This window comes from Lissotriton vulgaris, chromosome 8, assembly GCF_964263255.1.
Source record: "Lissotriton vulgaris chromosome 8, aLisVul1.2, whole genome shotgun sequence".
NCBI classification, from domain to species: Eukaryota; Metazoa; Chordata; class Amphibia; order Caudata; family Salamandridae; genus Lissotriton; species Lissotriton vulgaris.
Window position 1 is genome coordinate 1331233595 of NC_141696.1, and position 24210 is coordinate 1331257804.

Consider the following 24210-nt stretch of genomic DNA (forward strand, 5'->3'; position numbering starts at 1 on the left):
ACAGGAAGTGCTTTGTGTGTAGAAGTGATCCTTGTGAAATAGTAGAATGATGTCATGTATAGTGAAGTTACCCAATGGCTGAAGTGGGCTGACTCCCTGCCCATGCTGTATGCTGTAGTTGGCAGAGAAAATGAGAATGACACAATAGCAGATTAGTGGAAGAAGGGGGCTGGCTGAAATCCCCCTGTAAGCCCTTAAAGGTAAATGTATTCTATCTTTAGTTTTAGTAAAATCAAAAGTTCTTAGCTACTGTCAGATCTAAAAAGATAAGATATCCATGCACTCACACTGACGATATAAAGCTACCATTGATAATTTAAAGTGCACTTATTGCACATTGTGTGTTTCTATAGATGTTCGTTTTAGATTATCTTGGTGATACTGCAGCATTCTGCACCCCATACAGCCTTTTTAAGCAGGAGTATGGTCCACAATTGGACTGGCCTATAGTGCAATCTGGATGTGCCAGAAGGGCTGGTCTTACAGGACAGCTTATGGGTTGTTATTTAAGCTGTTGCTGTTTATAGGCCTATTTATGGTCAGGTGGACTGGGTTTTACTGTTGAGTGCCCTGATTTTACACAAAAAGTGCCTGCAGCAAGCACAGATGCGTGCCGTCTCCTATACTTTGTGACACATCTATACAGCACTTTTTAACAAGTTCAAATCTGCCCCGATTTGCAAATGTGTAACCTATTTTAGCTGTCTTATTCGCTAATGGGATCCACTTTTATTTTGGTGCCAAGTCCTATTTTCTGTCCAGGTGGACTATGTTTAGGTCCTATGTTATAGTGTATAGTATTGGACCTGTTTCCCGGTCACATTCATCATACTTGGAAATGACAATGTTGTTTTGTGAAAAGCTAAATTGCATGTTTCTTCGGTGCTGAGATGGAGACATGTAGTAATTTGGAAATCTGCTTTGTAGTTAGTACCAGTAGCAAAATTTGTTTTCTAGCTTTTAACTTTACTCTTGTTCGCGAGGTCTTAGTAAACACTCTGCTGTCATGTTTATTAATCACAAGTTACAATAAAAAAACAGTACAAAAGGGGGTGGTAATGGACGGAGCATCTGAACCAATCAAACACTCACACCCAGTCAAAAGATCTGGGTTTAATCCATCACCGTTCTTTAGCCCACTCTGCCACCCCAGTTCAGACATGGCTATATGCAAATCAGTCTGACCCTGTGCCTCATGGGAACAGTCCAGCCCGAACTGCCAAGCCATGCCTTCCCTGGACCGGAAACAAGCTTCCGAGGACCGGTTTCAGGCATTCCACCCATGGGACAACAGGGTCAGAGCTGATTTGCATATCGCCATTGTCTAACCCAGGGTGGTGTGGAGTGCAAAAAAACGATGGATTTGGGCCCAGATCTTTTGACTGGGGGAGTGTGTGACATTGATCCACATTCAGTCCATCACTTGTTGTTTTTGCAATTGACGCCCTAAGTGCGCTGGGGATGCCCAGACGTGGGTCCCAGGCACTCCACACCACTTGGAGTCAAGGTAGCCGGGCTGATGAGAGGTGTTACCTCAAAACCGGTCCGGTCCTCGGATGCTTGATTCCGTTCTGGGAAGGACATGGCTTTTGTAGTTCGGACTGGACTGTTCCCATGGGACAACAGGGTCAGAGCTGATTTGCATATCGCCATTGTCTAACCCAGGGTGGTGTGGAGTGCAAAAAAACGATGGATTTGGGCCCAGATCTTTTGACTGGGGGAGTGTGTGACATTGATCCACATTCAGTCCATCACTTGTTGTTTTAACAATAAAAAAACAAGCATTGGTAAATGCATTAGGTTTCACCTATGTCATCACTAATATGTTTTTTTTGTTGTAAGTTGTAGCTTGCTTAGTAGCTGTATGATATAAGTTACAGAATGTCTGTTAAAGTGTTGTGACTTGTTTATGTACAAAAAGGCAATATATTGTGCTGTTACTAGTGTTATAGTGCGGGTAAGTAACAGAAACATTTTAAAAAATGAAATGAAAGAGGGAAATAATAGAATTAATTAATGTAATAGCAATATTATGTGTTTAGAAGAGTTCTGACAACTTTTGGGCCTGGTACCGGTGGACCTGCTGCACCATTCAAACCATGGCCTTACTGGCTGCAGGGTATCTACACTTGTGACTGCTTATTTAGTAGTTACATCTAGTAAGAGAGGAGTTCTGAAAACTTTTGGCCCCGGTGTCACTTCACCTGCAGCACCATTGAAATCATGATCCTAGTGCCTGCTAGATAACTGCACTTGTGACTGCCTGTTTATTTGTAATGTTTAGCAATATTCTGCGTTTAGTTTGGGTCCCTAGGGCTTTTGGCCACGGTGCCACTGCATCTGCTGCACCATTCAAATCAAGCCCCTTTTAACTGCAAGGTAACTGCATTTGTGACTGGCTGTTTAGTAGTAAAATATAGCAATATTAGGTGTTTAGTTGGGTGGCTAGAGCTTTTGGTCCTGGTGCTGCTGCACCTGTTGCACCATTCAAATCAAGACCCTATTGTCTGCTAGATAAATGCACTTGTGACTTTCTTGTTTAGTAGTAAAATTTAGTTGGGTCCCTAATGCTTTTGGCCCCAGAGCCACTGCACCTGCTGAACCATTCAAATCAAGTCCTTTTTAACTGCAAGGTAATTGCAATTGTGACTGCTTGTTTTTTATTGAAATATAGCAATATTATGTGTTTAGAGGAGTCCAGAAAACATTTGGGCACAGTGCTACTGCACCTGCTGCACCATTCAAATTAAGTCCCTGTTGTCTGCAAGGTACTGCAATTGTGGCTGCCTGTTTAGTAGTCAACTATAGCAATATAATGTGTTTAGAGGAGTTCTGACAACTTTTGTCCGCAGTGCTACTGCACCTGCTTCACCATTAAAATCATAAACCTATTGTCTGCAGGGTACCCACTTGTTGCAACCTGTTTAGTAGTAAAAGATAGCATAGCTATTGTATATTAACTTTATTTTTAATGTGCAAAGTTTATTATAATATTTAGAATTTGATCATAATGACCAAATAGATTAAGTTGAAAAAATCAATGCAACAATGCCTACAAAGTGCAAAGAAAGGTACTGAGGCATTATTAAGAAATGCCTCAAACATTCTAAGGAATAAAGCATCTGCTTTACACAACTAAGTAATACAAATCAAGCATTTTAGCATACTGTTAAAAGCTGTCTGCTTTTTCTGTGTTCGTATCGTGACAGAAGAGATCTTATCTTGACAGTAAATGTGGCTTAAACAGTGTGAATAGCTTTAGTAGAAGTATTATAAATGCGTGCAGCCAGTGGAGGATAACCCAACAAAAATGTTCCACACAAAAACAAATGAACACAGTAATTCGGTGATGGGAACAGATAAGAGCCCCCTTTTAAGATATATTTAATACAAGAGACTTCACAAGCACAGCTCAAGCACTGTGCAGGCGATACCTAAAAATGAAGGGCCTCTTTCTAAAAACATATAGAATGAACAATCCTCTAAGTAACTGCAGGTAAGGACATCACATGTTGGCATTATAATGACTTCTAAATTGACTATCTGATTGATCTTTGTTGCCCTATAACCTCCTAAATATTTGTGGGGCCTGTATATTATTAACAAAGGGACAACAAAATATATCATCACTGTTTTACAAAGCGGTAAATGTAGAGCAAACAATTATGCTCCCCCCTCAATTTAAACGCACAATATGCACACTGCTGATGTAAAGTTACACCAGCTCAAAGCACTGTACGCCAAAACCAAGACACCAAATCTCCGACTAGTTTAATTAACTAAAATTACAAAAGGCACACAGCAATGTTGGTGTATTGTATACATAGACATCAATTCTCGATAATGCCAAGAGTAGCGGAAGTAACATCACACATCCTTTGACCTCAATGATATTACAAGGAGTTATGTTATATGATTTTAGACCCTGAATCCCAGGAAGTGATGCAATATGGCTCTGAACCTCATGACATCACAATAGCTGGAAGTCATTGAAGCAGTGTATATATACCTCAAAGAGAAAACACTTTTACAATACGGAGAAATGTACAAATAAGGCATTTAAAAATAGAAAGCTGGTATGGCACTAACCGTATTATTTCGAATTACCTTTTGTTAATTATGTTATTGTCTTGATGGACCCCTTATACATTAATACATTTGTATTTGATCGTGAGCTGCTCAGACGTCACCAGAATGATGAAATGCCTGCAGATTCCACTAGTTCACATTTCAGATCATGGGTCAATCAATTAATCAGTCATAGCATTTGTAAAGCGCACTACCAACCCGTGAGGATCTCAAGGCACTAAAGGGGGGGAAACGTTGCTACTGTTTGAAGAACCAGGGCTTGAGGAGTCTCCCAAAGGTCAGGAATCTTCGTTCTGCCGTGGCGGATGGAGAGGGTGTTCCACGTCTTGGCGGGGAGGTGGGAGAATGATCTGCCGCCGCCGGTCACTCTGCAGATGCGAGGAATGGTGGTGAGGGTGCGGTCTGAGGTGCGGAGATGGCGGGCAGGGGTGTAGTGGCTGAGTCGGCTGTTGAGGTACGCTGGTCCGGTGTTGTGGAGTGCCTTGTGTGCGTGGGTGAGGAGCTTGAAGGTTATCCTCTTGTTGATAGGGAGCCAGTGCAGGTCCTTCAGGTGGGGTGCGATCAGGCTGTGGCGGGAGATGTCAAGGGTCCGGCGTGCGGAGGCGTTCTGGATGCGTTGGGAGTTGTTTCAGGAGTTTGGCCACGGCTCCTGCATAGAGTGCGTTGCCGTAGTCCAGTCTACTGCTGATGAGGGCCTGGGTGACTGATCTTCTAGTATCGGTGGGGATCCACTTGAAGATCCTGCGAAGCATGCGAAGGGTGTTGAAGCAGGAGGAGGAGACGCCGTTGACCTGCTTAGTCATGGAGATTGTGGAGTCGAGAATGACCCCTAGGTTTCGTGCGTGGTTGGTGCGTGTGGGGGGTGCTCCTAGTGCCGTCGGCCACCAGGAGTCGTCCCGAGCCGAGGATGAGGACCTCCGTCTTGTTCGAGTTCAGCTTCAGTTGGCTGTTCCTCATCCAGTCGGCGACTGCCTTCAGTCCTTCGTGGAGGTTGGTTTTGGTGGTGTGGGGGTCCTTGGTGAGTGAGAGGATCAGCTGGGTGTCATCGCTTAGGAGATGATGTTTAGGTCGTGCTGTCGGGTGACGTGGGCGAGCGGGCCATGTAGACGTTAAACAGCGTTGGGCTGAGGGATGAACCTTGACATACGCTGCATATGATCTCAGTGGCTTTGGGGCGGAAGGGGGGGAGGCGGACGCTCTGGGTTCTCCGGGTGAGGAAGGAGGTGGTCCAGTCCGGGGCCTTCTCTTGGATTCCGGCGTCGTGGAGGTGTGCTCTCAGTGTGCGGTGGCAGACTGTGTCGAAAGCGGCTGACAGGTCCAGGAGGATGGGGGCCAGGTTTCTCCATTGTCGAGCAGGATCCTGATGTCGTCGGTGGCGGCGATGAGGGCAGTTTCGGTGCTGTGGTTCCTGCAAAACCCAGACTGGGACGGGTCCAGGACGTTGTTTTCTTTGAGGAAGCTGGTCAGTTGTTTGTTGACGGCTATTTCGATGACCTTTGCCGGGAATGGGAGCAGAGAGATGGGTCAGAAGTTCTTGAGGTCCTTAGGGTCTGCCTAGGGTTTCTTTAGTAGGGCGTTGATCGCTGCGTGCTTCCAGCCCTCCGGGAAGGTCGCTGTCTCGAAGGAGATGTTGATGGTTTTCCAGAGGGGGGTGCGATGGTGCTGCTGGCTTTGTTGAAGATATGGTGTTGGCAGGGGTCATCCGGGGATCCGGAGTGAGCAGTGCTCATGATCTTGATGGAGTCGTTGTCGTTGATGTTGGTCCAGACGAGCAGGCGGTTGGTGCGGGCGGTGGTTGTGGAAGCGCCAGGGGTTGCCGGGGTGGTGGCAGCACGAAGCTGTCGTGGATGTCTGCTATCTTGCGATGGTAGAAGGTGGCCAATGAGTCGCACAGGTCTTGTGACAGCGGGATGTCATTGGTGTTGGAGCTGGGGTTGGAGAGTTCTTTCCTGATGCTGAAGAGTTCTTTGCTGTTGTGTGTGTTGTTGTCTATGTGGTCTCTGAAGGCGGTACTTTTGGGCGGACCTGATGAGTTTGTGGTGTCGGCGGGTGGCGTTCCTGTGGGCTGTGTAGCTCTCCAGTGTTCTTTTGCAGGTCCAGGTTTTTTCTAGTTTTCGGCAGTTTTGCTTGGAGGCCTGGAGGTCTTCGGTGAACCAGCTGCCTCTCCTGCTGGTGTGGGTGTTGGGGGGCTTCTTGAGTGGGGTGAGGGTGTTTGCGCAGTCGTTAATCCATTGTCTGGGGCTGCAGGCTGCGGTGTCAATGTTGGTCGGGTCCACGGGTGGGCTCTGGGCGAGGGTGGCGGTTAGCTGGTCCTCGGTAATCTTGTCCTAGCTGCGGCACGGCATCTGCTGGGTGCAGTGGTTTGTGGTGGGTTTCTGGAAGGTGAAGTGGATGCAGCGGTTGTCGGTCCAGTGGAGTACGGGGGTGCGGTCGAAGAAGACGTGGGTGCTTGCAGAGAAGAAGGGATCAAGCGTGTGGCAGGCGGAGTGAGTGGGTGTTGTGACATATTGTCTGAGTCCGAGGTTGCCGAGGTTGTCTATCAGGGTGGAGGAGTTGGCGACGTTGTTGTTCCCGAGGTGGAAGTTCGGGTCCCCGAGGAGGATGTAGTCCGTTGAGGCGAGGGCGTGTGTGCTGATGAAGTCGGGGATGGAGTTGCTGAACTGCGGTCGGGGTCCGTGGGGTCTATAGATGAGGTTGCCTCTGAGGGTGGTGTTGGGTTCGGTGTGGATCTGGAAGTGCAGGTGTTCGGCGGTGCTGAGGGTGTCGTCGGCGTGTGCCGAGGTTTTGAGAGTGTTCCTGTGGACAATGGAAATTCCTCCTCCTCTTCCTTTGGGGCGGTCCTTGCGGGTGATCTTGTAGGCTTCCGGGAAGCCTATGGCGATGTCGGGTGCAGAGGAGGGGGTCAGCCAGGTCTCTGTCAGGAAGGTGACGTCTGGGGCGTTGGTGTCGAGTAGGTCCCAGAGTTCGACGGCGTGTTTGCGGGCGGAGCGGGTGTTGAGCAGAATGCATCTGAGGAAGTTGGGTTCCTTGTTGGTCAGGTTGGCGGGCCGGATGCTGGTGAAGCTGCAGTGCCCGCAGGAGAAGGGTTCTTTGGTGCACTTCGGGCTGGCCAGGCAGCAGGTGCGTGATCATCCGGCGTTTAGTGCGTGAAGGGTGCCGGAGTCGGAGCAGAGGCGGGCATCATAGCGTTCGGAGGGGCCAGGGGTCCTGACACTGGATGGGGTCTCGGCGAGCCAGCGGCGCACCCGCTGCACGCGTCAGCTGCATGGCTGTGCAGCGGCCTCCATATAAGGGGAGGTGGGAGGGAGGAGCAGCTGGGAGGCGGGAGGTGAGTGGATGGCGCAGGGGCGGGGGCGCAGGGGCGGCAGGAATCGGGGCTGACAGGAAAATAGAAGGCAAAAAAAGGTGGGAGGCACAATGGGTACAGGGGAAAGAGAAAAAACTGAGAGGGCAAAAGCACACAGTAGCACAGTACAATTTAACAATACGCGAGACAATCACAGTGCATAAGTAATGGAAAAGTGAGTGGGACCTACGGTGGGCTGTGAACCTGGCAGCTGCAGAGCTTGGGACACGAGCGCAGACAGGTGGAGCTGCGCGGCATGGGGAGCAACCTGCCTGGGAGCAGGGTCAAGGGTCGCTCTCACTGCCGTGCATCGGCCGCCATATAACAGGAGGTGGGAGGGAGGAGCAGCTGGGAGGTGGGATGCGAGTGGATGGCGAGGGGGGTGGCGGGAATCGGGGCTGGCAGGAAAACAGAAGGCAAAAAAAGGTGGGGGCATAATGGGTACAGGGGAAAGAGAAAAAAAGGAGAGGGCAAAACCACACAGTAGCACAGTACAATTTAACAATACCCGAGTCTCGGGTTACACAGACTCGGGTTACACAGACCTTACAGGCACACGCCTTACACAGCAGTGCAATCCTTAGGTTTACATACATCCTATAGACTCATTATGTAGACACCAGAGTTCTCCTTCAAGCTACAGAGCTCGTATGAGTTCACCGCTCATGAAGCACAGCTATCTCTCAAGTTGTACAGATCGAACAGGCTCAGCCCTCAGTTGGCACAGCTAGGTTAGCCCTCGCGTGGCACAGAATTTGCATTCCCTGGCCTCGCCCAACAGAGCTGCCCTGAGTGTGCACGGACCTTGCAATTAACAGGCAAATGGGTAGGTGCATTCCACCTGCCCCCAAGGACACAGATACCTCAAAATATCAGAGTTAGCAAAAGGTGAACACACAATCTTGGATCTCTAAAAGAGCAGAGAGTTGATTCCTTGTCCCACTTTTAGGTCCTCTATGCCCGCCACACCCTGCCAAAGGGTGTATGAAGGGCAAGTGTAACTACATAAAGTAAACATGGTTGTAACAGCCTTGTTTACTTCCTGAAGTAAAATGTTGAGAAGGTCTCCCTTGTCCCCCACGTTCTTTGTACTTGCCTATTTAGCAATAATTATTTGTTTTGGCAGTGCATTGCTGCAGTCCCTAAAACCCAGAAGGAGAATTTGCAAAATCTAAAAATAGGAGGTGCTGACACTAGGTAGAAGTGTATAATATAGTTGGGTTATTGACAATCCACATATATACTTTACCACAACCATAATTCTGTTTGTCACTACTGATGAATATTTAAATTGTAAACCAGTCTGAATTAACATCAATAAGTGCACGGTGTTCTGCTCTGCGAGCACCACTCTACTCTGAAATTCTTTGTTGCTATAAAATGTATGACATTCCATAAGACTGCACCCTCCCTTTATAAATCAGAAGGCATGTATTGTATATCTATTTGAAGTTATTCACTTGCACAGATATGCAACATAACACGAGTCACTAAGCTGTAGCTGCTTTAATGCAGGATTTTATGTTGAGCTGGAATGGGCCTCACTCACGGTAGTAAGAGGCATGATCTTTAACATTTCCACGGCATGTTTTAGTCAACATTAATTTATGCATTTATAATATGGGAACAAATAATCAAAGTAGTTTACCAGGCATTTTAGTTTACACGCACGCATATTAAATTCAACATTTCCCCACATGCTTTACTTTTTCCAAATTGTGCCTATTCAGGGGATGAAGTTTATAAAATGAAGGCTTACCCCGAGGGATCTGAAAACTGGATAATTGTAGAGTATAATTCCAACAAAGTAATGATCAGTTTCAAGAGGATTTTCGTTGGCAGGTTAATTACATCCTCAGTTGAAGTTTTCCACCCCCTACTGTAAACATCAGAGTCTATGATAAACATGTTTTCCCTAAATATGGTACAGTTTGTTCCTATAAATTAGAAATGTGCAGCTAAGGCAAACCTGTGCACAACCGGCTACCAAGAAGAACTACTGTGTAAAAGGATTTTGCAAATGAGTGTAATGTACAGCAGCAGCTACCATGCGCCCTCTTAAGATCCATTGAGGCCCTGGTACAATATTCGAACTTAACTTAAAATATGGTAGCTTAAGGCCTTAGGCGTGAGCGGTAGTACTGAAAGTTACACTGGTGTAAAGGAACCAGCAATAGGAGCCTTAAAATCCAGGCGTTGGATCACGATGAGGTGGTAAAATTACTGCAGCAAACTGTTTGATTTAAAGACTGCCAACCCATAAATGGGCAATAATTTGGGGGACACAGTTAATGCACCTTTTAACACATTTTTGCTTAATTTTAAAACACAGTTATTTATAGTGATGCTGTTACTGCAACTTTTACCCCAATTTTTTGTGCAAGGTTACCACTATCTTTTTGCTGCTATATTGTTACAGTTTTCCGGGTTGTGCTGCGCTATTCTCTCATTCTCAGTGCAGTATTGACAAATTACCCTTTCGTCCAGCTTCCTCGTTCCAGTCCTTACAGTATGAAGTGGCTCCTGTTGCATGAGACAGACATCTTTATAAACACGTTCAAATGAAATTACATATTCCAAGTAGTCTTCGCGCAATAAAGTCCAAGTCCACAACTTCTTAGTCAGCAAGAAAGGCCACTTTATTAAGACAGGTTATAGACAAAACATCAACCCACTTCTTTATTCTTTTATTTAATTATTAATTCAAATTGCTCTCAGCCTAACAGGTCATTCCTACCCACTGATAAACCCCCCACCAAGTTATACCTAACCAAACCAGAAGCCCCTAACTCTTATGTATACCCCTTCCTTTCCTACAACTGTCTATTGAGGATGGACCAACCCGCTCCAGGCTGCCCACCCCCCACTAAAATCCGCCTACAAAGGAAAACAACCTGTCTTAAAGTGGCAAAAATAAAAAACAACTAACCAGCACGGAAAGCACGGGAAAAAACAAAAAAGGCCTAAAGAAAAAAGGGGGAGGGTGGGTGGGACAGAAACGAACCTCACCGCCCGCCTCCCTAGTGCGCAGTGAACCCTTGCCTCGCCCTCGCGCTGACCCTAATTACCCCACCTGTCCCTCACTAATCAGGACCCCACCTGCCGTGGCCATCTCCTAGCGCGAACCTACCCGGGTAGAGACCGGCTCGCGCACGGCTCTCCCCGGGTCCCCCCTCGCGCAATAAAGTCCATGTCCACAACTTCTTAGTCAGCAAGAAAGGCCACTTTATTAAGACAGGTTATAGACAAAACATCAAACCACTTCTTTATTCTTTTATTTAATTATTAATTCAAATTGCTCTCAGCCTAACAGGTCATTCCTACCCACTGATAAACCCCCCACCAAGTTAAACCTAACCAAACCAGAAGCCCCTAACTCCTATGTATACCCCTTCCTTTCCTACAACTGTCTATTGAGGATGGACCAACCCGCTCCAGGCTGCCCACCCCCCACTAAAATCCGCCACCCAGGAAAACCTTTAGAGTTTTCCTGCCCCACCCCAACAGGTAAATTGAACTCTGAGAGCACCACAATTGAACATCAAGAACTTTTGCAATTAAATCATGTAATTCTAAAAGATAAATTGATTGACCCATGCGAGAAAGGGGGACGCCATCCGCGCGAAATAGGGGCCATTCGAAACCTGCAAATGAGGATGAGACAAAGCATAAATACCCAAATCATTACAAAACAAGCGCATAGAACGGTTCAGCTTCTGCCGCGCCTTGTCCATCGCAGAATCCTCCCGTGCACCAGTCCAGTGAAGTCGAGGCACGAATTCTGTCCAGATCACCATGGTGCTCGCCCATGCGTCTCTGAGTACCTCCAGATCCATTTGCATTGTGTTAATAAAAGTTAAGCCAGATAAAGAGACCATGTCGTTCTCGCCCAGATGAATGACTAGCAGGTCAGGCGGGCCCCCACCCTTAATACCAAGAGTAGCAAGCAAAGTAAACAAACCCCCCAACGCCTTCCTCCAATACCATGCCAAACAACCTGATGTGTTAAACCGGTAAGAACTAAAGATCACCCACAAGGGTATCCTTCCGCAGCCACTGCAGCCCACCTCACAAAGGAGTGTCGAATAATCCACACCCTCCGTTTGAAGCCGGCCAGCCCGAGCCAGGGACCTAGTAGAAAAAGAAATGTTAACGAAGCAAAGATGTGCTACTTTCTCACATATTTCTCGCAACACCCTGACCTCCACCTCCCAATTCTCCGGATCGGAGACCAGTCCCACCCCCGCCGGGCAGCCTCAGTCGCCGCCCCAATCCTAAAGAATGGTACCAAATTGTGAAGACTCCAATCCCAGAGCTAACAAAAACCTTCCGTAACACAACCTATAACTGGACAACTGTAACGGGACTGCCATCAACGAGACAAAAGATCTCACCAGACGAAAAAACACAAGACTTCAAAAACCACTCCCAAACACACCGGGCAACAAGCCACAACACCCCTCCTACCAAGAAAAAACCCCACTCACCCCTGCCCAGCTGGTCCGTTTTGGAAGCGCGCAAACAGATGCGCAACCTATCTGGTTCAAGAACCACTGCCTCACTGGTCATGCCCACCCTGGTGCGCAAGCCCAAAAGCGCAGAGGCCCGCACTTGAAGTCATTGTGTGAGCATCATCCCCTGTCCGCCCCGCACGAACGGCGGTAACATCCCCTTGTGACGTACCATTCACAGCAGCATGCCGCTCAGACAGCTGGGGAAGAGCAACTTGCTCACCAACATCCCCATCCCCAACACCAAGAAAACGAGTACGTTTGACGGGGAGACTCTCCCCTAGTCGCCGCACAGACCACCACCCTTCCTGACCCTTAAGCAACTGCGCCAACTTCTGTCGAAACACCGGAGGATCCCCTTGGCGTGGCTTAGTTGGAGCCGTAAATCTCACTTTTGCGTGGTCCGCACCAGACTCCTGCAAAAAACGAACAACATGGGATTGCCCCACACCCCTTTTCCAAATCCTTGTGGCAACATTTCCAACCTCCCCATCACGTACTTCTCCTTCTCCCAAATCATCATCGTCAATATCCCAATGCAAGACATCATCCTCAACATACTTACCACATCCACCAGGAATCTCCCCATCTCCCACACCTCCATCATAATACTCCCATTGGATACCATCACTGCGCACTGCGCCCTGTTCCGTAAAAGAGGAATCCGCTCCAGAAACCTCTTCCGATCTCCCCTCCCCAAAAACCACAGTTGGGGCAGCCCACAACAGAGTCCCCTGCCCGCTCACGTGAAATGGCGGCATGGTCCCCTCCAAACTTATTATGCACATCAGCTTGCCGCACAAGCAGCGTTTGAAGAGCAACTTGCTCCCCAACAACCTCAACCCCAATACCAATAGAGCTAGTACGAAACTGGGAGACTCTCCCCTTTTTGCCAAACAGACCACTAGCCTTACTTACCTTCCGACACCGCAACAGTCTCTGTTGAAACAACTCAGGGTCCCCTGGACGCGACTCGAATGACGATGAAACGTGAACTTTTCATGGTCCGCACATGACTCCTGCAAAATACTGAGAGAAACAGATTGCCCCAACCCACCCCTTTCATTTGTGACTTAAACATGTGCAACATCCTCAATTCGTAATTCACCCCCAACAAAATTGCCAATTCCACCAAGAATCTCCCCATCTCCATTGTAATACTTCCGTAAAAGAAGAATCCGCTCCAGAAACCTCTTCTGCTCTCCCCTCCCCAAAAAAACACCGTTGGGGAGGCCCACAACAGATTGGCCCAACCCACCCCCCCTCCATGTTATCAGTAGAGACATCCCAAAGAAGGTCATCATCATGTCCAACATAAACCCCACAGCCCCTAGGCAACTTGCCAGCACCAATTCCACCAGCGTATGAATGCCCTTGGATAACTTCGCTGCGCACTGCGCCTCACATTCCAGAAGATAAAATCTGTCCTTCCAGTGCTCTCCACCCCAGACAGAAATGCCTCCCGCTCAGCCCGTAGCTGTGTCCTGACAGCCGAGGACCAACGCACTGTAGCTGTATCCGTGCCGCCGTAGCCGCTCAAGCCAGACTGCACCGTACTGAGATACCCACAAACCCCCGCCGCAGTAGTGGAAACAACTGCGCAGGAATCGCCACCTGAAGCAGGGTCCCGAACAAGGACACCGCAGCATGCAGAGAGGCAGGCCCAACCGCTTGCGACCCAAAGGAAAAGAAGCATACCTCAGTGGCAACACACCCCCATGCCCCACAAACAAGCCGACGGCGAAACAAGACGAACCAAGGGCCCCAGGCTGAACCTGCTGTAAGAGGGGGACAGCACAGAAGCCCTTCCAAGTAATCGTAGAGACGTAGCGAAAACCTGGCCAGCCCCACTACACACCGGAGAAGCAGGGGCACGAGGCGGGGCCATTGTACCCTCAACCATGCCGAGGTGTTGCTTAGAGTATATCCATTCGTATCCCCTCCCTGTGTATATAGAGAACTCTAAGCACTAGAATATGCAGTAGCCCTCTGTACTCCACAATTCCGAAGTAACCTGTAGAGTATATCCATGCGTATCACATCCCACGTACACAGAGATAACTATAAGCACCAGTCTCCCCATTGTGCGACCCTACAGCCTGTCCCTCCATGCATCCCCCATGCAACGCACGCAAAACTTAAGGTTATATATTTAGGAGCTAGACAGCCATTCACGCGTTTCCCGAAAGCGCAAACCCCACCCGAAGGCGCCATAGAGATCCCCAAAAAGAACAGACTGATTCATGAGGAGAACATTACCCACGAACAGATTACAAAAGCAGCCGGTAAGCAACATGATGGAAAAGCGACAATTGCGAGAGAACAAAATACATGTGTAGCAAAAGCGCCAGGAGGAAAAAATGACAAGTGTGCAGGTTACAAAAGAAACAAAGAACAAGTAGAGGTAGAATATCGCAATATAAGCTAGACAACCCAGGCACAAACATCAACGTAACGTAGGCAATGGGGGCACCTGTGAAAGCATCAAAGGCAAACCAAATGTGAGAGGAAGCATACTGTGAGAACAAGGGGAAAGAGGTGCGTGATGCAAAGCACTCCGACATCCCCGAGGAAAAAACTCGCACCACACAAACCGCAGCACTGAAAACAGAGAGAAGAAAAGAAACAGCCGAGCGAGGGCTGCTCCAAGAAACAGGTCCCTCCCCCGCCTCCAGAAGCTGAACGGGGAACCCCATGCCAAACTCCCCGCCCCGCACCCGAGCAGCCCGACCAAAGGACCTCCCCCGGCTGCCACCAGACGCACCCCCACAGACCCCGCCCCAGGTAGGGGGGCAGAATGTACCTGCACAGGAGCGCCCAGGAGAAGGAGGGGGGGCACCATCCGACGGGGGGGGGCTCGGCGGACCCGATCCAGCTGCACAAGGGGCAGGGCGGCAGCGCCGTTCTCTCCGTCCAGAGGCGGTGTCAAAGAGGCCGGCGACGCCATAGCCACGCCTCCAGCCGCAGTCCAGAAAGGGCGCCCTCGCCCGACCCCCGCTGCACCAGAACTGCAGGGAAGAAAAACTCCACGCGTCCTGTGCCATGGAGGACCCGAATGGCCCGCCGTACCACAGCAGACTCCTCCACGGCACCACAAACTGGTGAGGGACGCAGCAGGAAGCCCACAACCGAGCACAGAAACGAACCTCTCCGCCCGCCTCCCTAGTGCGCAGTGAACCCTTGCCTCGCGCTGACCCTAATTGCCCCACCTGTCCCTCACTAATCAGGACCCCACCTGTCATGGCCATCTCCTAGCGCGAACCTACCCGGGGAGAGACCGGCTCGCGCACGGCTCTCCCCGGGTCCCCCCTTCTACAGTTGTAGTTCAATGACATGTTGGTTTCCTTAGTGAGCTCACAACGTGCAACTCGCCACCCCTTACCTCACACCCTGTCAGCGGACGCTCAGTAAAGTAAATGCACTTCTGGTAGTTCAACCAGGGTGTGGTCTTTTATTTTGAACATTAACATTTTTCAACATTAGCATTCATTGAACATGTTACACTTTCACATTTATGATTTTCTTGAACAATAAAGCCTCTGGGAATATTTTACCCAAATAATATTAATAGTAATACGTTAAAAAATGCATGTGAATTTCACTGTAATTGGAAATTATCAAAATATTAGTTTGTTATGTTTTTTTCTTTTAAAAGTAAGCAAAATAATTTGAGGTTTTCATTTATATTTGCTGAGAAACAGAAAAACATGTTTCTTTTTTAAATTTCAGTACATTGGAGGCAATAAACGATCAAAATGACCTGAATGTATTATGTTATTCACACAAGTAGTACGAGTGCTTGTAGATAAACTTTAAGAATCATTACTTTTACATGTGTTGCAAAACATTTGCATTTTACCATCTACTTAAAGTAGGTTTTAATCCATTTGCTTATGGGAAGGGATCCCTAAGGGACGCCTTTATCTTTGACAATGTTTGTAAAAGCAGTTTTTAGGAGCAGGCTGTGGTCCCATGGACCACAGCCTGCCTTGAAAAAATAAAAATAAATCCTTTCATTTTTCTTTTTTAAATGCATCCCGTTTTCCTTCAAGGAAAATGGGCTGCATTAAAAAAAGATTACTTTATTTAAAAGCAATTACAGACATGGTGGTCTGTTGATCCTAGAAGGCCACCATCCCTGTGATTTTTGTGATTCCTAATGGGTCACAAACCGAGACCTACCTCATTATTATTCATGAGTTAAGTCTATTTACAACCCGTTGGAAATTGCAAATTGAGAGAACAAGTAGAACAACAACAGGAAAAATATTCAAAACCTGGTTGCAGGTAAGGTACTCGTAAATTATCAGCACCCAGCGGTGATGTGTAGTACGAGCGCTGAAACCGGACCCCGTCGATGGGGTCCAGTTTCAGAGGTCGCTCCAGGTTACCAAATGGGTGTCTGGCTTTGCTGGCGGTGTGCCTACTAGCCACCACCCCCTCCCGAGACCCATGGTGCGATCAACGCTCGCACTACACATCACCTACAACCAGGTTTTGAATATTTTTCCTGTTGTTGTTCTACTTTTCACACTATGATCACCAGGTCACCAGCCTTAGCGCGCTCATACCGCCGGGGTCTACACACTGGTCCTGACGAATGCCTACCGATTAGCAACTTGATAGGCAGAAACATGTTGACCTCACTAAGCAGGGCATAGCTGACATAGCGATCCAGCTCTCCAACTGCCCGCTTCATTTTTTGACCGTGCCAGGCTGGCCTGTGAATAAAAGATTTTTAGGTTACAACCTGTACACTTTTAACTCACTACACTCATCACACACAGTAACCCTAACCAGCTTCACAGTAAATCTGGTGTCGAAGCACACCTGGTTGGTATAAAACCTTCCTGGTGGGGCCCAATGATGAAGCATGTCACCAACCAGGTTGGTGAGTGAGGGCCTTCTAAAAGAATTTAATCTGATTATTTTTGTCTTCTGTCCACTCCTCTCTTCAGGAGGTACACTCTTTTGTTGATTTAATTGTAACAGAATATTACTCAAGGTTTGTGCCCAATATTTCCAGTTGAACATTAGCCATCAGATCCCTGTTAAAGAAAAATGTACATTTTGAGTGGTTAAAGGGGTTTCAAAATGAATTTGGGGATTTAAAAAAAAGTAGTATTTGTGCATTGAAATTGAAGAGTTTCATACAGGGAAGACATGTGTGATTGGCACGGATGCAAGCGGCAAAGGTCTTGGGTCAGATTTAAGACAGAAACAAGGGGAGGTGGATGTTCCTATTGCATTAGCTTCTAGATCTCTGAAGGGCTCTGGCGTACATGATTCTACAATCAGAAAGGAGGCCCTTGAGGTTTTCTGGGCCAAAACAATTTGTGTGGTGAGTACAATTTCTAATCCAAACAGACCATAAGCTAATATTAGCAGTGTACAACAAAAAGGTATTGGACATTGTTTCCTGAAGAATATGGAATTCGTCAGTGGGCCTTCTAGGTTTTCAATTTTCTGTCTCATATATTCCTAGAATGGAAAATCGTGTGACAGATTGTCTCTCCAGATTGTCTGTACATTTTTTATTGTCAAAAGTATGTTTATTAGCATTTTACATATTCTGCAAAACAGTTCAAACAGATAAAGCTATGCATACACAACTTAACATTGCGCCGAGTCCAGGGTTGGTGTACATTGAATTTGCACTCCCTGAAAAGTCCCAGGGTCTGAGTACATAGGGCCCTGTAAGCCTCATGGCCTGAGTCCTTGTGTCCTGTGCAGAGGGAACATGCAAGCAACAGGAGTGCCAGTGCACTCCAGTGCCTGCTCCCTGTGCTCTTATCAATTGAGCTGGAGAGCAGGAGCACAGTCTTCCCAACCTGTGCCTATGGGGTGTGCTGTTACCATGACTTGACTGGAAATGTGAATATCAATGGACTTACTCTTTTGTGGGTGGGTGTTAGTACAGTTACAAGGAAATATTCTGTATTTTCCCACTAATCCCCCACCCCGCCCACATGTATTATTAGGTAGTAAACTTATATAAGTGGAGATCTCCACATGGAAAAGATAGCAGTAGTGGAGATCTCTACAAGTAGGTTTGTGAATTGCATTTTACATACTATAACATACAGTTTGGGAATCAAATTGTGGGCAATACCCTACAATATGGAAGATGTTTAGGAGAAAGTAAGGAGCTGTTTAGGGAGGGACCAGCTACTAAAAACACCCGCCTAGAAAAGCAAGCCTTTTGTTATTCACAAACTACACTTCTTAGAGTACTACAGCCTTATTGGTGGGAAAACAGTAGTAAACGTACTTCAGACTAGCTTAAAAGCAAGTCAAGCATTCCACTTGGCCCATCACAAGTACTGCAATACACTCCCATAGGAAATAATGGAGGCAGAGGCCCCCCATAAGAACAAATGTTAAATTAATGCAATTATTGTGACTTTTGAAAAACATATCTATATTTTTTTAATGTTACAAAAATTATATATGAATATTAAATTATTACTCCAATAGTTTAAAATGTAACAATACTTACATTAAACTCAATTTAAAAATAAAATGAAAGGTATAAGTTTACCTTGTGTTAAAACATTACAACTAATTTAAATTAATTCTACACATGAGGATTTTTTAAAGAACATATTAAGAAATCATTTTTATAAATGAAATAAGTATATGTTAATTAATACACATTTAAATTAAAGAATTAACATGCTGTAACATTTTATTTTATTTGTTCTAGGTTTATAATAGATTTTGTAAAAAATGTTATATTTATCAGAAAAATATGTAAAATAGTCTACTCTTTTCCAAAAGGATATCACCAACACAGTGGTGGAGATCTCGACCTAAGGTGAAAAGTTACTAGTAATAATTTTACACTCATAAATCTTGTTGTAGGAGAGTCCACTAGGGGGTGGAGATATGTAAGCACTCATTTAGGCGTATCTATACACTCAGAAATGCTAAATAAAAGAAAGGTGCAGATTTACACCTAGCTGCAGTAGTAGATTTACACATGAGCGAATTTACACATGTAAAGGTCCCTTTAAGAACAGGTCTCCCAGGGTGTGTTCAAAGTGTTGCAGGCTGATGATAGGTTGCGGAACAGACTGTTATTGTACCCAACTAATGAGGAACCAGCTGTTAATTTAGGATATGACCTCCTATTTGCCATCTTCTGAAAAACATTTTCCTTAATACCAACATGATTTATTTCGTAATAGGTTTGGAGGCATCTAGATTTGTTCACCCATTTCCCGTCCCTCTTCGTTACATAATAAACCTAGGTGACCTTACAGCCTTCAAGTTGTCATTTGTACTCTTTCTTTTATGGGCCATAAAGTTGTTTTTTTGCACTTTTGTAAGATTTACCTGATGATACCTTATGATGCTCAGGTAGTGTTAGACACCATGATTAAATCAAAAGTCCAAGGTAAACAGTAATACGGACAACACACACTGTGAATTAAGCTCATGAGTGTGCTCAATCTTTGCAAACCGATCTGCCTTTCTTTTCTTATTGTGTTCTTTTCTCTTTCATCATTGCTTTCTTTTTTCTTTCCTTGTTGCTTTTGTTCCTCCCTTTTGATTTCATTCTTTGTTTCCTTCTATTGTTCTTTGTGTTTCTTTCTTTTGCTGTTTCTTTCTTTCTGATTTCTTCCTTCCTTCCTTCTTTCTTCTACTACCTTTCTTACCTTCATTCCTTTTCTTTCCTTCTTTCCTTGTTTCTTTCCTTGTTTCTTTACTTCTTCCTTTCTTCAACTGGCTTCTTTCTTGCCTACTTTCCTTTCCTTCTTTTTGTGCCTTCTTTCCTTGCCATTTTCTTACCATTTCTTGCTTCTTGTAATCTTTCTTTCTTTTTTCTTCCTTCCTTTCGTCTTTTTGTTCCTTTTCTCTTTCTTTGTTTTTTTCCTTCCTTCTTACTGTCCTCATTTTTTCCTTCTTTCATTCTTTGCCTTATTTTTTCCTTTCTTGACTTTGCTTTCCTTCTTTCTTGCTTTCATCTATCTTTGGTCTTATTTATTTTTTCCTTGTTACTATTATACCTATGTAGGACTGTTTGCTACCACTTTAGTAGGATCATACCTTTTTCTGTCCCTGATTCAATCTCAGCCCCTTAAAGGTTCACAACAGTTGGAAAGTGTCATAAGCAGCAATTGGATTTGTTTTCTCGCTTTTCACTTTCATTTCCATTCTTATCCTTTTGCTTGATTTTGGATCCTGTGAAACTGTTGGTACCAAAAATATGATGCATAGTGCATGAACAAAGGTGAATGAAGAACAAGAGGTAGATTTGTTGTGCATTTTGAATCCCAAGTGTATGCAATGTACCGAATGCCATTCCATTTGTCCCTAAATGTCCCTCATTGAATTGTACATGTCATTTGGCCACAAAGCCTCATTTGCATAATGACAATTATTACCATTGCACTTGAATCCACATGCAATCGCTAGAGATCAGTAAAATGTGTACTATGCTAGTTGGCTTAATAAAGGTCCATCTGTGTTTGTGTGAGATTGTACTTCCACAGATTAGAGGCAGCCTAAGTTTTCAGGAAAGGATCAAGTTTTGTGCAAAGTTGTTTGTTACTGTGAAATAAATAATTATAATTAAGAATCAGATAATTGCTTTCAAAGTTCCATTTAACCTTTGCAAATCAAGGGTACTCAGGTAGATTATGAACTTGTTTCCAATTGATGAGAACAGATTTAGATTAGGGATGGGTGAAAGATTTCACTCCACCGGTGGAGCTTGCAGAGTTTTGCCCATCCCACGCCCCTCTTGGAGTGCGAAGTTCCAGCAAAACTTCTCCAACCACTGCATGGCATAGTTTTTTCTCGCATGCAGCTCGCCAACATTAAGTTGCCCACTTTGTATCCCCTAGTGTGATTTTCGAGCGCTACAATGCTTCCAGACGAGATTTCTCAATGTGGGCGATAATGGCAGGTTGCTAACGGTCGCGTAGAGAAAGGGGACACTCATGTTGAAAATCTACTTGAACAACAAAAAGAGGCAACACCCTCTGGCATGCCATGTGGTGCAGTTCACGCTGAACAAGTTCCTAGTGCTAAAAATCAGTGTGAATAGCATGACGTGCTGAATTACGCTTGCTTGCTGAACTCCGCAGAGTCTCATGGAGTTTTATGTAACACCATAGAATTACTCAGAGTAAAACTCCATGAGCTTCGCCCACCCCTAATTTTGACACAAATATCAAAAGGAGATGAATCAACACAGTATTCTCATCTATATTAAGTATGGGCGGAAAATTCGTTCTGCTCGCGGAATTTGCAAATTTTTGGAAATTTCGTGATCCGCGAATTGCGTGAAATTGCCCAAAAATCCACAATTCGTGAGTTGGTAGATTTTTTTTTTCTTGTTCGCGCTTCAATAATACAATCTTGCGCGTGGCATTGACTTACCATGATTCTGCATTCGCTGATGAGTTTTCCTCCCTGTTCGCGTGCGCTGCGAGATTTTGGTAGCTGGCCGAGCGCACCCGCAAACGCGAACACGTCATTGTGACCTGAAACAGGAAATTGCGAACGCGAACACGTCATTGCGACCCGAAACAGGAAAAAGGCATCGCGAGCAGGCTGGTTAAGTGGAAACAACATGTTCGCACCCGTTGCGACCGCATGCGCAAGTTCTCGTTCCGGAACTGGTAAAAAAATCTCACAAACTCACAAAAAAAACAATTTCGCAAGCTCGCGGAATTTGGCAGATTTTTGCAGAACGCGATTACGAATTCGCGCATCGTGAGTTTACAAATTCCACCCATGCTTAATTTATATTTTGTGTGGTGCTTGGAAAAGTAGTCAGTACTTGAGATGCAGGTATTATAGCTTAAGGAGTGCCTTTCAGTGTGCAGGGTAAATGGACTGAACAGTCTTGATGGCAATACTGAAACTGAGGTGGTTGTTAATAGTGACTGTTGGGACTAGATTGCTCTTTGAGCCGGAGGCGAGAGTGGTGTTCACTCAAGATATGCACTTTTACTGTAACTTCTTTCTGTTTACTTTACAGGAATACCTTGACAAATACTTCACAAAAGATGGTGACCAACATGTAGGTCAGATGGTAGCAGGAGGAAATCCCATGACAGGCAAAATCAAAGAAATGCAAACATTCTTTGGACTTCCAGTCACTGGAAAATTAGACTACACGACTATGGAAGTTATGAAGGCTCCCCGCTGTGGAGTACCTGATGTGGAGAACTACCGACTGTTCCCTGGTCAACCTAAATGGCCCAAAAATAGTTTATCATACAGGTACTGTGTTTCTGTCCATGTATGTGTACTTGAAGTGTTCAGCCTGCATTTTATTCAATTGGAAAATCACAAGCAAAAAAACCCCACAGAATTGTAAACAAATTCACACATGGCTTGAGGTTTAAGTAATTAACCAACCAAGTATCGGATTACTTTAAGTAGATTCTTTCATATTATTGCATTGCACATGAGTTTACTTTATATCAGTCTTCAATGGGGAGATGTCAATTGGAGATAATCTGTCTACTGAACAAGCAATATAGAGTAGCTCTTCTGGCTACCTTACTAAACGTGTCTAGTCATACTAATCGTGCAAGTGTCAGAGCTGGACTTCGCAGAAATTATTCACTCTCCTTCAGACAAATATAAAATTGTGTCTCTGGCTGTTCAACAAGGCTGTATCCGTTGTAATGGTCGAGCAGCACACAATAGACTCGTAGGAGGCCCCTGGAAGTGCCTATGCAGACTGCGTATGAGTAAGACTTCTATGCATTTTATGCATAATTTTTCTCTGATCTTTCTTGACCATACAGCTAAAGAACTTTTCATTAAGGATTATTTGCCGTTACCAGAGACCATAGTGGCCAATCGCTTCCAAGATGTCATCTTCTTCCTAACTTACAAATGGTGACAGTGCCGATGAATAAATCACCCCGATAACAGCATAGCTCTCCATTCATCTTCTGAAACAGACACTAATGTCTGGTTCTGTCTCCTACATGCATAGCACTAAAACCTCAAGACTGTTCACTCATAAAATTCTAATTTTAGACTTTTAACCTTCTCTGAATTTGTCAAATTCTAATGCAATGAAATGATGCTCAGTCGTGTTTCCCAGTAGGGGAGATTGTGCTTAGTCCTCCTTTAATTAGGTTGTAAACATTTGGTCAGTTACATAAACTTATTTGAAAAAGTGCTAATTATTAAATGAATGTGAATATGAAATTTTGAAATTTAAACTTTATTGTTTAGTTAATTAAAACCATAACAATTTGACGAATGTCACACACAATTATAAAATTTATAAATTTGTCGGTAAAAAAAAATGTTACAATGTTAAAAAATTCAAAGCATTAATTGTTCATATTGTTTTTATACGTTTCTCAAATGCCTGCAAGAACTTCACCAGCTTGCAGTGTATTCTTGGAGCAGTAGTATCCAGGCTTCCAATAATGGCTGATCTACATGTTCGTAGTTTCATGGACCGATAACTTTCCTTTAGGTGTGACCGTTCCTTGGATAGCATCTTGCAGTGACAAATTATGTGTATTAGGTCCTCTTTAGGGCTACCACAAAGTCGACAAGAAACGTCGTCAGGCAATTTCCAGGCAGGTTCATTTGCTCGTGTGGGAAAGTCCCCAAATCTCAACGCCATCAGCTTTTTCTTAATAAAAATAGAATAAGTTGTTTCCAGGTATTTTGCAGCTATCAATGTCTTATAGCCATTTATCACAGCCCATGAGTGCGAACGATGGGAGAACATTTCTTTGTCCAAGATTAACGAATGAAGTTTGGCCACTTTATTTAGGGTCTGTTTTAGGACAACAAATGACAGATTATTATCCCATAGGGTTTTTGAGCAAGTTGTCTCCAAAGCTTGCATGAGAAATTGATTTGCTTTGGAATTCTTTTGGGATTTAAACTCTTGCCATAGGTAGGTATTCAGATTGTTATTACTTGCTTTTTGCTTGATCTGGTACCAGACCTTAATATACGAGTATTGTCTCCCCGGTATTTCGTTTTTTAGTCCAAATTTAAGTCGCAATTGCGCTGGTGATGTCGTGCGTGGGAGACGTAATACTTTTTTGTATATTTTAGTTGTCAGGATGTTTAGTAGGTCGGCATCCTTTCCGTGCTTTGCCACACTTGCATAGGTCAGGGTTGGGAGGATTTTGTTTGCCATTACGGTTAGAAGGGGTTTGAGTGATGGCCCTTCCAATTTTTTTGCCAAGGTACTTAGTCCAAATATCAGAGCACCCGCTCTTTGTGTCAGATAGTTCTTCTGTTCTTTTAGGTTAAGTTTAT

General features: G+C 45.2%; 1 protein-coding gene across 1 annotated transcript in view; it reads left to right on the forward strand.

Moving 5' to 3' along the window:
- The window catches only part of LOC147698690 (matrix metalloproteinase-20-like), a 203694-nt gene that overhangs the window by 12307 nt on the left and 167177 nt on the right, over positions 1-24210 (forward strand). Inside the window, exon 2 of the mRNA XM_086933491.1 lies at positions 21941-22185. Coding sequence (XP_086789617.1) covers positions 21941-22185 — 245 coding nt within the window. The remainder of the gene's footprint in view (positions 1-21940; positions 22186-24210) is intronic.